Source organism: Euprymna scolopes, chromosome 3 (assembly GCF_053919585.1).
Source record: "Euprymna scolopes isolate OS-2025 chromosome 3, ASM5391958v1, whole genome shotgun sequence".
NCBI classification, from domain to species: Eukaryota; Metazoa; Mollusca; class Cephalopoda; order Sepiida; family Sepiolidae; genus Euprymna; species Euprymna scolopes.
Window position 1 is genome coordinate 68,778,595 of NC_136484.1, and position 17,587 is coordinate 68,796,181.

The 17,587-nt window shown below is 31.1% G+C and overlaps 1 protein-coding gene across 1 annotated transcript in view; it reads right to left on the reverse strand.

The window, feature by feature from the left end:
* Positions 1 to 17,587, reverse strand: part of LOC145256084 (uncharacterized) — a 767,766-nt gene that overhangs the window by 200,531 nt on the left and 549,648 nt on the right. The window contains exon 6 of the mRNA XM_080114670.1: positions 9,145 to 9,387. Within this exon, the coding sequence (XP_079970796.1) occupies positions 9,145 to 9,387 (243 nt within the window). The remainder of the gene's footprint in view (positions 1 to 9,144; positions 9,388 to 17,587) is intronic.

Genomic DNA, 17,587 nt, shown 5'->3' on the forward strand with positions numbered 1-17,587 from the left:
CGATAATTAAGACCGTCTAAGATATCCTTATCAAGCTCTCTTCAGGCAATATTCGTCTCCTAATATCTCCGAGACGAATATTGCCTGAAGAGAGCTTGATAAGGATATATTAGTCGGTCATAATTAGAAGAGAGCTTGATAAGGATATCTTAGACGGTCATAATTGAAACCGACGGTACCGATGACTTGTCTCATCTAACAACTTTCTGTACACAATAATATATATATATATATATATATATATATATATATATATATATATATACTAGCAAGGGTACCCGTCGTTGACTGGGTTCAAAAACAGCCTACAGAAAATGGACTCTGATTTATTAAAGTATGATAGATTATGAAAAGAAAGGGTTGTAAATTTGGGTTGAATTTTTGGGTATCAAAACTAAAGCAAAATATGATGAAAATAAAATAGATAAACCCCCATAATTTATTATACCATACATGTTCACACTGAAACACTTATCACAATATTCTGTGAATCTATATTAAAAAACCTTGTTAAACTTTGTGACATATTTCCATTCTATGGAGGTCAGGTGCGAACGAACACCCCATAATTTTATCATCCCATATTTCTTCAAACTGAAATATAATTATAAAAGTATACTTACGCAGATAGATATGAAAACTGTTTATTAAAGTTTGTGCCTATTTCCATTCTATGGAGGTCAGGCGCGAACGCAGACCCCCACAATTTTATTATACCATCCCTATTTAAGTTAAAACAAACTTATCAAAGTATTATTATGTACATCTATATCAAAAACACTTGTAAATGTTTTTTTTAATTTTTTTATTTTTTATTTCCATACTTTGTGGACCAGGCGCGAACGCAGACCACACAATTTTAATGAACCAACGTTCTGCCAGATCAAACATACCCATTCCTATGTCTCAATACATCTTCTATCATTATATGTAATCAGTTTTTTAAAATAGTCAACCTTCATGACCAGACACACACACAGCTTTATATATATATATATATATATATATATATATATATATATATATATATATATATATAAAATGGTTGTATAGTTTACTTTCCTAGATATAGATCAACTGAATCACCTGTGTTTATTAAGAGTGCTCGATGGAAAATACATAGTATGTTTATTATACAACATTTTTGGTTACATGTTTGCAGACAAGTTTCAGTGGAATCTCACATCAGAGAGATCATTTCATCACACCGAAAAAAAGGAGCAATATATATATATATATATATATATATATATATATATATATATATATATATATATATATATATAACAATACATATTTTATTAAACACTACAGAATTTTACACTTTAATAGGTCTCTTGATTCTGTGAGGTAGTATTTAAGTGTCTTACATTAATTCGTTGAATATGGACTCGATGGTTCCAATTTCCGTCAATTTCAAGCGGTTTCCATCGTTTTGGACTTACCAATATGTTCTTATTTTAGATTTATTATTTCGGTTTTTAATTTTAGCACAAAAAATTTATACGTAATCTTTTATTTATTCATATATGTAGTTTTGATTATTATTTTAAAAAATTGTTTATTATTGTGAAGGTGTTTATTTTTTTATTTATTTTGTTTTTGCAAACTAAATGCTTTAATTTACTGCTTTATAACTTTTTAATGGTTGGGAAAAGAAAGTTTATTTCAATCTGTTATTTCTTTATATACACGTGCATTTTTATTTCTTTAGTTGTTGAGGACGATTTGCCATCAGTTAATAGTAACGAGTCGTTTCTCGCCTAGCATTTTTCAAAATATATGGCTTTCTCGCGATTGCCATCACCTCATGTATATATATATGTATATTAAGTGTATATACCTGGCGTTGCCAAGTATTGCAGGGAAGTGGGTTTAGTCAGATACAAGTTTAGATACACCAGATTTATTTATTATTTTCCCATGGCGAGAAATATGACATGAGAGTCGGACAGTAAGCTTGAAAAGTCAACACCCCAGAGGAAGAGCACTCTGGACTTGCAAAAGATGCCTATTCAGCTCCGTCGTCAATCCTTGGAAGCGGCCCAACAAGCGATAAGCAATAAACTAAATCCTTAATAAAGAGAGAAGGCAGAGCCTTAAAGTGATCACCTCCTAGAACTGCATAGAACCAGTATTACACCCTAATCAACGGGGAACATGGAATTACAGGAATAGTCTAATCTCTGTTGATTTGGGGTGTGAGAAAAAAAATTTCCCAGTCGAATATTTTTAAATCCTATTACGTTTTCTATCATATGCTTGACTCATGGAAACGTAAAACATCAAACGGGGAAATAACTCTCATATCTTAAACGGAATATAACTCTCATGGCTTAAATAAGTAAAGCTTACTGCCGTTTTTAACACAACTACCGTCGACTAATAATAATTAAAAATCGCATAAATAAAACATAAATTAAATTAAAAAAAAATTAAATAAATCAACTTCAAATAATTTTTCTAAACAAAACAAAACAATTCTATTATTAATAAGCATTAATAAGATAGATGTAATTATAAAAATGATTTTTGATGTTATATGCAAATTGGGTTAACCTTTTAATGTAGATTTCATTTTGAATAAATAGTATATACAGAATCATGCTGAAATAAAGGGTATAAAGTCAATATTCAGTATAGAAATTATTTTGTGAAACTAATTTTTGCACATAATGATGAAATTGTTAAGAAAGAAACAAACAAACAGATATACAACTTTATTATATATATATATATATATATATATATATTGCTACCAAAATCTGGAGAATGGATAACCTGTTATTGGTCATGTGTACGTTTGTATGACTTATTATGTAACTGCAGTTCCCTTGTCATAATATACCATCTCAACGAGATAACCACGACAATGGAGCAATATGATTTCTAGAAAACAAGCTATTGTTACTTGTATGTTTGTAAAGTATTATCTATATACATTTTATCATTGGGTATTAAGCAATCTGCCCATATAACTATAATATTTATTAAATATTTTTCTGTATATATAACATACTAAACGCTATTATATAAATTTATTAAGAAAATGTTTAAGTAAGTTACGGCTGTACTATATCAACCCACATATTAATCATAAAAGATTAAAAGATTACAAAAGTAAAACTTAGAACAAAATCAAAACAAAAAGCAATTAGTCTCGGGTGATAAGTGATTAGCTACAAACAAAATCTATAAAGCTACCAAAATAGAAGACGGCACCAACAACAGAAATGTGTATTTCACTGGATTGCGTTCAGAATAAAAAAAAACATTACAAAAACAACCTGTTAAACTTAAAAAGAAATACTTATCAAAATGTCATGTCATTAATTACACATTTATGGAACATTGAAAAAATATCTGAAAATCTCTTTTACAAAGGAAAATGATGAATATATAAGTTGTGCTAAACCGAAAAGCTTGACATATTGTCTTTATATAAAAAAATACTTCTCAAACGAAGCAAACAAATATCAAAATGTATAGACTACGTCGATTTATCTACTCTAGTTTGTTACAAGATTAATTTACTATAAAAATGGTTAAATTACACAAAACTGAGTGGAATAGAAATACATATAAAATATACATATAGCGTACGAGATATAGACTTTATATATTATTTTAAAGAGAATGCAGTAGAATAAAAGTAAAAGTTATAACACAGCAGTTACTGCACCAGTTATAATAAATGTATATCATATAAAACAAGTATATATAATAGTATAATGAGAATAATGATAATAACTAAAAAATAACACACACACATATAGTCATCGACATATAGTCCTGTTTCGTTGTATCACAACTCATCAGTGCCGCTAGACTAGCACCTTTCCGAAGCCGATAATTGAACCTAGAACCATTGCGTTGACAGTTAGCAGCTCTATCGATCGACCCACGGGAGCGGCGCCCGTAAATTATCTCGCCAAATGTCTATTTAAACAAACATTTGTCCAATATATATATATATATATATATATATATATATATATATATATATATATATATATATAATGTCCTCATTTGTCCACTATATATATAATATTAGATAAATCATATATATAATATTATTGTAAATGTATATATATATATATATATATATGTGTGTGTGTGTGTGTGTGTGTGTGTGTGTGTGTGTGTGCATACATTTACAATAATAAGTAGTGCAATAATGTTTATGTAAAATCGCACATGTCTAGAAATGTAAATAAACAATAATTAGAGAAAAATATATTTGTCGAGTTAGAAAATAAATAACACTTCATGACACATGCTTCATTCCACCGTTGGCATAATTATTTTCAAATAATTGAAATACGGACTTAACTAATGAGAAATGAACATATGCCAATTGCTTTCTGTTGACGACAAATACTTCACTAAATATTATTCTTATCTTTATTTTTGTCATGATTAATCTAATTTTTAAAAAAGTTCTAACTTTTTTATTCTAAAAATTATCCTATCAATTATATATCGCTATGAAAAACGTTTATGTTTTTTTTCCAAATTAATAAACAAATGTAAAAATAATATCCACCAGACGATTTTTAAAACTATTTAATGATTCTTGATGGATTGAATTCAACATTTGATTATCTAACGTAGGTTCTGTAAATATTTTAATAAGAAAGACATAAAAAAATCCTGTTTAAAGTATAAAACATATGACAGTTTAATAATACAAATTAAAGTAGGCATACTACGTATGCTTGTTTACGTAAACTGGAGAACCGTAGAAATTAGGGACGATGAAGGCGTTGACAAGTACCATGTAATCATGTGTTGAAGTTATGAAACTAGTACGCAACATACTTCTTTTGAACGTAAGACATTTGACAAGTGTCTGATCAATAAACTGGTGAGTTCACTTGTATAGTTATTAAATTAAATATACTCGAAGAAAAATTTCATGTTCAGTTAATAAATAAATTTATGGGAGAATTTTCTATTCGACGTTGAAATATTTAAAAATAATTGAATTTAAAACGTATCAATTTTACGTAAATATTACATTTGCTTTTTACTCAAAATGTTATACATTTTTATTTCAATTACAATTACGAAAAAGAATCTAAAAGAAAATATTATTATTCCATTTTAACATAACTAATCTTAACTTATCAAACTTAGTAAAATATACTTGTAATATATACATTTATATTTGTTTTTATAAATTATATACATATATTTATATATACTCGTGAAATACTTTTCCACGTCGGGTTTCGCAGAACGTACTGTTCTTACACAGTGATACATAGACAAAGTTCCTTTTATATAATAGTAGAGATATATATTTACTATTATATAAAAACTGACTGTGCGTGTGTGTGTGCATAAGTTCGTTTCCTACGGACTCAAAAACGGCTGGACAGATTTTTATGAAATTTCACACGAAGGTACTTTATGTGCCTGGCAGTGTTATTAGGTAGGTTTTGTATCGGAATGCCTTCGATAAGTATCAACGATCAATAATGGTAAATATCCGATGAAGGAAGGAACAGAAAATTTGGATCAAAGTTTACACCTTACACAGCCTAACATCACAAAGCATGTGAGAAGTTTTATTACATCATAAGTCAAAATGAAAATCATATGAAATCAACAGTAGGTTCTTTGATATGACAGGGACGCGTTCGAAATGAATGTTTCTGTTTAGAGCAAAATTTAACCATGATACTTGACTTTTTCATTTTAAACTTAAATTCAAATCGTTAAAAACGCACGAGCAGTAAGATCAGCCATAAAAAATCAACTGTAAGTTTTTTGATATGACATAGGTGTATTCAAAATGAATGCTTCTGTTAAGAGCACAATTGAACCGTGACTTTAATTCAAACCATTATTTAAAAATAATTTTATAAACTCAACAGTAAGTTCTCTACAGTGCAATGTGGACTAAAATGTGTGTCTGGACAAAGACACTGCGGGGGACATATAAAGCTTCCTCCCGGTGCACTGCGATTGGTCCCCAACTAGCGCAAGCAGTCAATCAATTTTGATTATATACAATTATAGGCAATTTCACCGATATTGTTGACAATAAAAAATATGAGGGTATGAAACATTCGTTGATTATCATTAAATCCTGGGCAACGTCAGTCTTTCTGCTAATTTATATATATATATATATATATATATATATATATATATATATATATATATATATAAAGAGAGAGAGATGGAGTATATAGGTGTATATAGAGTGATAAAGAAAATAAGAAAGACAGACATATAGACACATAGAAAGCCGTTTTGTACTGAATCTACTAAAATTATTACATTTATTATATAAAAAAATACGAAAGTATAGTTTTTGATTTCATATAATTTTATTGGACATATATGCACAATCAATGTTTTATTTAAGCCAACTTTTAAAATGACACTCAACAAACATTCAAGATATGCATTTGAAGATTCTCTTGCTTTGGTTCAGGGGTGAAGTCCAGTAAATATTAAAAACATATATCGTGGAGATTGTGAACCAATACTATTATTTTCCTCAGAAACGTTGACATAGAGTATTTGAATTTCATAAAATATTATATTTTTAACTTTTAAAGGGTTGTTTACTTATGGATTTGAACTTATAGACACGTGTTTCGTCATCTATGGCCAATCAGTGTAGTTAAATCTATAGATAATAATTATTTAATTCATTTCAAATTCTGTAATAGCAACATATCAATACACTGGATCTTGTACAATTATAATACTTGTAACAAAGCGTGGTCGCGCGAATACAAATGCGAAGTGACGTCACTGTAAGGGAAAAGATTATCAAAAAAAGAGAGCACGTTGATGGACGTGAGAGACGTCACAGCCGTAACGTGGCGAGAGAATGAGTAAATAAATGTCGTTGTTACAAAAAAAGTGGTCGAGTTATCACTTATACTATGTTCCTTGTGACGTACCCTGCTACAACGTGTTGGTTTCCTTACAACGTTACATAACTTTTGCTCATTTACAATTTGATGGTTCATCGAATCACTGAAAGTGTGTTAATACACTGCTGAACATGTTAACCATTTAAACACAATTTCAAAATATATAAGGTAAATGGAATTGCTTGAATAAATATGCCCAAGTGTGGGATTAATCTTTTCGATGTATTGCAGTACACTATTAAATTATATCATTGCATTATATTGCCATAATTTACAGTTTGAATTACAATTAAATATGTCATGAAAGAACATAAAATTGTAATAGTTTTTGTTTTAATAATGCCATGCTTACTGTCCAACTTGACTCCTTAAGGCTTATACTTTTGGATTGTTTTCTGTTCTTTTTTTAAATTATGGTGCTTTTTAAATATTTTATAGATAGGGGTTGGGAAAATAAATTTACGTTTTAAGGTTATTAAATTAATAATTGAACGAAATTGTCATAAAACGATTTCTACTTTTTAAAAGTTAATGTAGTTTTAATCACTATTAGCGGAACCTGTGGAAATTCCCCAGCGGTATCTTTCATATTTAATATATTGCTGCTGGGATTTCTGTGGGCGTTCAGCATGAACGAAGACATCATCTTATTATCCTAACCATTCTGTTAAAACTGTATCGCTCCCATTTACTAAAATTATAACTTGGAATTCCCTTCCATATATTGTTTGGGCTTATTATTTCATTACAAACTCACCAATGAATTAACTCACATTTCATCATTTTTTTTATAATTATTGGATATGTTACAAATTTCAACCATCATTTTTTATACTTTTAATCCACATTATCATCCCCTTACTAAAATAAAAAAACTTTGATATATTGTCTGGGCTGATTATTTCATTGCAAACACACCAATCAATTAACTCACATTTCATCATTTTTCATAATTATAGGATATGTTACTAATTTTGACAATTATTTTTCATAATTTAAATCCATCTCATCGCCTTACTAAAATAATAACTTTGCTATATTTTCTGGGTTGATTATTTCATTACGAACACATTAATGAATTAACTCACATTTCATTATTTTTCATAATTCTTGGATATGGTACTAATTTCTATAATCATTTTTCACAATGTTAACCAACATAATCGCCCCCTTACTAAAATAATAGCTTTTATTTATTGTCTTAGCTGAGTATTTCATTAGAAACACACTAATAACATAACTCACATTTCATCATTATTAATAATTCTTGGATATGTTACTAATTTCGACAATCATTTTTCATAATTTTAAGTCACATTTTCGCCCTCCCTTTTTCGCCCCCCCCCTTCTAAAATAATAACTTTGATATATTGTCTGGGATAATTATTACATTACAAACACACCAATCAATTAACTCACATTTCTTCATTTTTCATAATTCTTGGATATGTTACTAATTTCGACAATCATTTTTCATAATTTTGATCAACATTATCGCTCTCCTTGCTATAAAGAACTTTGTATATATTTGGCTGATTATTTCATTACACACACACCAATCAACCCACATTTCATCATTTTTCATAATTCTTGGATATGTTACTAATTTTGTCAATCATTTCTCATAATTTGAACCCACATTATCGACCCCTTACTAAAATAATAACTGATATATTGTCTAGGTTAATTATTTCATTACAAACACATCAATAAATCCCGGGTATTCTCATAGTATATATGTTCCATCCATGAATCCATGAAAAATTTTTTTTTCTCGAACTGTCCGCTGTGAAGCACAATGCGGTTGGGCTGCTTTCCAGCTAACTATAACATGGTCGTTTTCAAGTATAATGTAATTAAATTCTTGTTAAACCCTTCTCTAAAATTATTAATCCTAGCCTAATTTTACCATTACTGATCATCTGATATTGTCTCACCATCTAAATGACACTAGCTAACCTTTATCTTAGAGTGGCCTCCGGAGCCTTCATAAGCAATTGCCCTAAAAAAACTCTTTTTCTATCATCCGAGATGTATGCCATGTTTATTATTACATCATTCCTGTATATTTCAGTTTTTGGTAAAAAAAAAAAAATCAAATAAATAAAAAATAATCAAAATAAAATTGTCCTCATATGAGGGCAATTTTATTATGACGTTTGAAATATGGTTGTTTTGTAATAAATGGTCATATCCTTGTTAGAAATAGGTGTACGAAGAAAATAGTATTAAGAAAAATATTCACCGAAACGCCGACAAACTCGAGTTCTTCAATGATCTTTAAAAAACGCTGACTCATATTCGCGCCTGTCTCATACTGGAAGTGTTCCAAACGGTAATCCTTTGAGTTGTATTTTCTTCCCTTCTCGACGACACTTTTCAAGGTGAGAGCAATCGTCCACATGGCGTCGTATGTGTTCGCAGCGTGAGGACTGATTGGCGAAGTGCCGTTATTTCGGTAATATTCTTCGATGAAATCGTCAGTTGACTGCAAAAAACAAAACAAAACAAAAATAAACAAAAAGTGGGGAAAAAATCATTGCTTTTCATTCTACGTATCTATAAATAAAACAAATGATTATAATAAATGTTAGAGAATCACATGCGTAAAAATGGCAGAGAAATGTTACAGTTTGCAAACAAATCAAACCAGAATTGAGAGAAATTGCTCCCAACGTGTATTCATATTCAAGCAATGAATTATTTATCTATTATATTCATAAAATGTGGTTTGAAAATAGAAATTTATTTTTACTTCATGTCGGACGAACACCAATATTCAATGTCATCAACGTCTTACCATGGATGATCTCAAAAGTAATCAAACGTTTTTACTCCCACAGTGTTCGGCTGGCTAGCAATTTCCATCTCATTAACATTTATTCTCGAGTGGCTCTTGGCCTTAATTTGTAGTAACCTCAATAGATGATAAAATATATTAATGCATGTAAACCTATTCTAAAATCTCAATACATGAATATTTTCAAAAGACAGAAATAACTTTCTATTCCAGAGGTTAAATGCATCAAAAACCCAATCAAATTTTAAATTCATTCTTATTTCAACTATTAACAGATGATTTATTTACGAAAAAATACATTTATTTTCGTTAATTTAATTTCGTACTTTATTGATTTTTAAATATAAAAATTAAAATATTTGAAATATTCAAATATTTGAATTTTTTATACTTAAAGTATTAATAAATTATTGATAGTTCCATACGAAGTTTTCTTTTTCCTTGGGATGAGCCATTTTTTAAAAATCAATAGATTAAAATTTTTTTAAATTTCGATTCCTTGCTGAAAATCAAATTTAGCTTCAAATATTCGTTTTTACTATTATCCTATCTCATTGGTCTTTTTATCTGATTGGGATTATATTATACATATTGATACTAATATTTATAAAGACTTAGAGTATACAGTGTATACTATCTGTAATCTAAAGTATTACAACATTTCAGTTAATTATATATATATATATATATATATATACACACATTATTACACTGACGTAATATGTGTGTCTCTCTCCCCCCTCTCTCTATATATATTCAAATACTTGTCTTTGTTTCGCACACTTTTCCTATTTCAATTTAGGCTGAAAAGATGCGGAAAAAACGTTTAGTCCGAGAACCACTACTGAACGCACAGAGCAATAGTCGTTTAAGAAAGTCCGTGGCGGCGACGAGAGTCTAGAAGATGATTAGCGTTGTGCTTGGCCATCGAATGTTCACAACAATAAATTAAAAGACTTAGTCGACGCCAATCCACGCACAACTGTTCTAGAACTTGCATCTGGATAAGACGTAGCGTATACGACGATTTCCAACCACTTGCGAAAGATTAGAAAGACAAAAAAAAATTAATTAATGGGGTCCTCGCGAATTGAACGACAACCAAAAGGAACACCCTTATGAAATGCCACATTCCCTTCTTTTACGCAACAAGAATGACCAGTTTCTCGACCGGAGTGCAAAGGTTTTTTTTGACATCTGATAATAAATTTTAATAAGATTTTAATATTATTATTAAATCTTCATTTTTATTTAAGACCTTAAATCTTTATTTTTACTTCTTACTAAGTCTTTATCAACAAATTTAACCAAGATTACCATTTAACGAAAACGGGCATAAAACATTCAGTAACATACGTACATTTACTAGCAGACAGATTACCGGCAGTTTAAAACAGATTATTCCCTTCAATTCCCTCTATCATATTTAGCCTTTAATTGGCACATTTATTATTAACGATTAATTTTTAAAAAGGTCTCCAGAAATGTTTTCTCTTATTTTTTGCCTCTTTTTTCTGTTTTCTTTTTTTATACTTGGATTTCGTTTTCATTAAATGACTGGCCTCGATCAAGAACCAAGGTATATTGTCGTCTAAGGATGTATTTTCCGACTTTATTGTAGCGATATATTTATGCATTTTTAACTTTATTGTAGTGACATATATGAATTTAGTTTATGGTAAGAAAATAATGTCTTTATGTCAGGAAGAAACATAGTATTCAAGAGAAAAAAAAATAGAACTATTTCCGGAAAAAATACGTTAAAGGTAGGGGTCTCTGCGGATTTGAGCCAACTCGAAAATGAATTTAGAGCAACTAATTACGTTTCCATCATTAAATTCCCAAGACACACGGAGAGGCTATACTTTTTAGCCAGATTTAACCGCTTCGAACCAAATCTTCAGTTTATCTATCTTCCATAGTCCTAAAAATTTATTTTTCTTTTGTGTGTATTGATATTCATTTAAAAAACCCTCTTTACTATTTATTTAAAAAGAAAATACAATTTTCTTATATATGGGTTGTGGAATTGCATTCACTAGCAAAGATCTAGCTAATTTGCATATCCTTTAAAATATTCATTTTAATTAATTCCCTATTAGTTTTTTAGGTTTTCTTATGGGATAATCATCTTTAGTTAACTATTACGTGTAATTATATTCATGCAGATATTCTACATGATTTATACTTGCATACTATTTGATTAAAAAGTTTACAGTAAACGCAAAATTGTTTCCATATATGTTTATGCATACGTATATATTTTTGTGTTTAATATATCTATTCATCTATCTATCTATCTATCTATCTATATATATATATATAAAAGTGAACGTGTCTGTGTGTGTGTGTGTACATTTCCTACGCAATAACCCTGTCAATTTTCAGTCTACAGACTCGAAATTTGATATACAAGGTACTAAGATTTTGGAAGGTCTTTGTAATCCTTTTTCGGTCCTAAATTTGGTTGTTAAGGGTCAAAGTTCAACGATTTGACCCTTGAGAACTATACCAAAGTCCTCCAACAATTTTAGGTCTAAACGCTTGAAATTTTAGATATAGGTTCCTTGGGAATGCATCTAACGTAATAACTTGATTTGAGCCCACAACAATAAATTTTAAGGAGTCATAATACAACCCAAATCTCTCTGCGGTCTCTACCAAATTACTCAGACAATTTCTGGTCTAAACATTTGACATTTTACATAAACGGTATTCATAGATAGGGCAAGCTTTTTCATCGGTTTGGGCGAAAATTTTTAATTACCAATATATAAATGTATGTATGTATGTATGTATGTATGTTTTCATGTCTGCCTAAAACTTTCGACAGGGGCGACGGATTTTACCAAGACTAGTATCGTTTAAAAGTCCGACCTTTCAGACGACAAATATCGAAAAATTGGCTAAAAACATTAACATTTTCATCTTAAACTTGAACTTTTCTACAGTGAGGGGTGAGTCACTTTTTTCGCCGATATTATTAAAAGTAATCCTCTCTTTTCGAAGGTCTTCCCTTACTTTTAAAAATGTCACTTCCGGTTTGGCGGTGGTCGTAACAGCATATACGTCAGGTTTTTCCTCATTCTTTTCCTCCTTCGCGGTACGGGTTCGAGCCTGCCTTCCTACTACCACTTTTTCTCTGCTCAACAGACGCATCCAAACACCCGAGCCACGCCGAACTGAAATGCTAGTATATCTATAAAAGTGAAAATGTCTGTGTGTCTGCCTGTGTGTCTGTGGTGTGTCTACGTACATTTCCCTACGCAATATCTGTGTCAATTTTCAGTCTACAGACTCGGAATTTGATATACAAGGTACTGAGATTTGTGAAAATCTTTGTAATCCGTTGTCGGCCAGAAATTAGGCTGTTACGGGGTCAAAGTTCAACGATTTTACCTTTGAGAACTCTACCAAACTCCTCCGCAAATTTTGGGTCTAAACATTTGAGATTTAAGATAGAGGTTCCTTGGACATGGATCTAACAATACCTTGATTTGCGCCCAAAACAATAAATGTTAAGGGGTAATAATAGAGGTCAAAGTTAAAAAAAATGTACCTCTACGGTCTCTACCAAATTACTCAGACAATTTCTGGTCTAAACATTTGACATTTTACATAAAGGGTATGTATCGGGCAAGCTATTTAGTCAGTTTGGGGCGAAAACCTTTAGTTACCAATATATAAATGTATGTATGTATGTATGTATGTATGTTTGCATGTCTGCCTTACACTTTCGACAGATGTGACGGATTTTTACAAGATCAGTAATCATTTTGAAGTTCGACCTTTCAGACGACAAATATCGAAAAATTGGCTAAAAACATTAATATCTTCACCCTCAATTGGGCACTTTTATACAGTGGGGAATCGCTTTTTTTGCCGATATTTTCGAAAGTCGTCCCCTCTTTTCGATTGTCTAGCCTTAATTAAAACCTACGTCACTTCCGGTTTGGCGGTTGTCGTAACAGCAAAAACGTCAGGTTTTTCCCGTTCTTTCTCTCCTTTACAGTACGGGTTCGAGCCTGCCTTCCTACTACCACTTTTTTTTTTGCTGAACACACACCTCCAAACACCCGGGCTGAAATGCTAGTATTTAATAGTTCTAAAAGTGTAAGCAGTAAATAATTCTGAAAAGTTTCAATCATTTAGTTTATTCAATTACAGCATTTGTAGTTTACGGTCATCTGACAAACTATTCTATCTGCTTTAAAATATAATTTCTTTTCAAGCGCAATAACGTAATTTGTATTAGCTTTTGTGATTCACGTTGATCGATTAATTTATATTCCTTGTGCTTATAGTGTTATCAATCTCGGTTTTCATCTACATGTTGGCATATAAATTGGAAGAAATTGATAACTACTAACAATATAAATTGGAACAATTCTATTTTAAAATATCTATCTCTAAAATAGTTTGCTTTTGTTGTGTAAATAGATATTGTGTTTAATGTTTCAGAAAAAGATTGTAACATTGTATTTTATAAAGAAATACAAATATTGAGTCAGTGTGGTTGTTGTAATTTTCAATAATTGAGCGGATGAGGGCTATGGTCCCTGACAGTCGGAAGATTCTATTTATAAATGATGTTGCTAGGAATGTCGAATCAAATTAATTCATGTTCTGCTACAAACCAATCAGAAACCAGAATTACTCCATAAAATTAAAATTTAACCTTTTTCGTAACAACCTCGCATGTGTTTCTTCGTGTCAACACCGGAAGAATCTTTTGCAATGTGGCTTTCAACTCAAGAACTATCTACTGGGAACCAGTCACCTCCAGGACTTGTATAGAACATCTAACCATCGGAAACTGTTCTGAAGCTAAACATGGCTTACAATTCAAGAGAGTATGGGCCCAGCGCGATATTTTATTTCGAAGGATCTGAATCAAAATTCGAATTGTGGCAAGTGAACTTTTTAGGATATCTACGAATTCAAAAGCTACACAAAGTACTTCAGGCACAACCTCAAAACAGAAATGACCTCGACTTCATGGAAAAGAACGCAACTATCTTTGTGGAATTAATACAGTGCTTAGATGACTGAAGTCTATCAACTGCTAATGAGAGAATCCCTGGATGATGGCTGCAAAGCATTGAACATATTAAGAGAGCATTATTTATCGAAAGGAAAACCAATAATTATTTTTTATATATTGAACTGACCTCTCTAAGACGAATGGAAGCCGAAACAATTATAGATTATATTATAAGAGCCGAAACCACCGCAGATTCTTTAAAAATGTCTGGTGAAGTTATTAGCGACAGTCTGTTAATCTCCATTGTCCTCAAAGGATTACCAAGTGATTTCAAGCCATTTACCACCGTAATAATCCAGAAAGAAAAAAACATGACTTTTAATCAATTCAAGGGGGACACTCAAAAGTTATGAGGAAACTAAGAAAATGATCACAGAAAAAAACGAATCTACAGATATCATGAAATTTCAAAATGCACACATAAAAACACCAAAATTAAATTATATCCATGCCTAGAATAAAAACCGCAACTTTGGCAAAAACAATGTTTTTCCTAAGAAAAGTACAAAAATTATTTGCTACAATTGTGGCCGATCTAATCACAAGAGTATCCAATGTAGGTACAGGACTTTCAAAGGAGATTCTATTAAAAATGTGGAGATCTCTGTTAGCGGACACACATTTTTTTTTCATGTACGTTTGACGCTTCAACAAACAATAACAATTTTCTTGTCGATTGGGATGCAATGGCACATATGATTACGAAGGAATCTGGTTTTATCAATTTTGATCCCAACTTTAAGCCTCAGAATCATTTTGTAGAACTCGCCGATGGCAGTCGAGTAAACGATATCGTTTTTAAAAGAGGCGATGCTAAAATGTCGCTAAAAACAATAAAGGTTAACTTTGTTTCTGTATTCTAGAAAATGCCCTTCTAATCCCAAAATCTAAACAAAATATATTTCCTGTACAAGTTGCCATTAAACAAGGTGCAAATATAAACTTTCTTGGACACTGCAATATTCCTGATATCAAAAAGTTGCCGACTGTGGTTGACAGAATGAAAATAAAAGCATAAAAACCTTTAACTGCGACGTTTGTAGGCAGGGAAAAATGACAAACTATCAAAACAAGATACCAGACAAGAAGGCTACGAAAATCTTATCACTGGTGCATTGTGACTTGAACGGTCCTGTGGAACGGATGGTCAGAGAATACAATAAGTATGCGTTGAATTTTGTAGATGACCATTCGGGTTTAATAATGGTTTATTTTTTAAAGAACAAATCTGATACACTGCTAGCAACTAAAATTATTTTAGACGAAATGGCTACCTACGGTGAAGTAAAGTGTATTCGCTCTGACAATGTTATGGAATTCACTAATAAAGATTTTGAACTTTTGCTAATTAACCATAGCATCACGCATGAAAAATCGGCCCCTAAATCGCTACACAAAAACGGGACTGCGGAAAGAGCATGGCGGACACTTTTTGAAATGGCAAGATGTCTACTCATTAAATCAAAAACTCCCTAAAAACCTCTGGACGTACGCACTCATAGCGGCTGCCTGCATACGCAACAGGTGCTTCAACAAACCCTATCTAAAATCCCGTATGAAGCTTTATGTGGTAGAAAACCAAACTCAAGCACAATGCATGTATTTGGTTCAACTTGCTTCGCATATATAGATAAAAATAGTAAATTAAAACCGGTAGAGGTATATTTCTTGGATACGATAAAATAGCCCAGCCAATTCAGTATTTTTCCAGAGAAAAATAAAATAAAAAGAATCCAATGTGTAAAATTCACAGACACATTTAATTTTAAAGACGAAACCCCGTCATATGAAGAGGATGGAATTATATTTCCTCAAATTATTAAAACAAATGAAGACAATGAAGATTACGGGGACAAGCGTATCCATGATGATGATGATGATGATGGTGATGTTAAAAGCGAAAGATACCCCAAAAGAAATAGAAGGCAGCCCGATTTTTTTTGTGGTCGACAATTTAAAATATAATCAAACCGACTATTGCTATTCCATGGATAATACGTCAAAAATCTTTAACGAATTAATTCATTCATAACATTGTGATCAATGGAAATTAGCAATGAAAAACGAAATAGATGATTTGACAGAAAATAATACCTCTTCGGTAGTACTTCTCCCAAAAGATAAGCATGTAATTTCTACAAGATGGGGTTTTATAAAAAAGGCTACAGCATCAGGCGTTGAACAGTGCAAAGCTAGATTTGTTGCTAAAAGATACTCTCGGATTTACAGTATAGAATATTTTTCTACGTTTTCACCGATCACAAACCTAACGACAATCAGAATTTTATTGCAAATTGCATCGCAATATGACCTAAACATCCATCAAATGGACGTAAAAAATGCTTATTTGAATGGCCCAACAGACTGTGAAATTTATATTATCCCTCCAGAGGGATTTATAATGAAAAATAAAAATAGCGTGTGACGACTTAATAAATCATTGTACAGTCTCAAGTAGATTGCCCAGTGTTGGAATACAGTATTTCATAATTATATGATTGAACAACAATTCAATGCCCAACTGACCCCTGTGTGTCTTCTGTTCTTATAAAAGGTAGTGTTTTCCTTTCAAAACCGTTTTTTTCTCTTAGTAATCAGTGATAATATTTTAAGATGTATCCGTATGTTCTAGTAAAAAGGTTCATTTATTGACACGAATCCAACAGCCGTCTGGAGTGCGCCATACGTTGATAAGATTTTTAAATATTATCAGTTAAATTATGATGAGTCGCAAGTCACTTGGTGCGGATTGCGAACACACTTGACCTATTTTTCGCCATTTCTTCCGATCCAGCGCAAGTTGGCTGATGGACGCCCAATTTGTTGAAAGATATTAAATCCAAA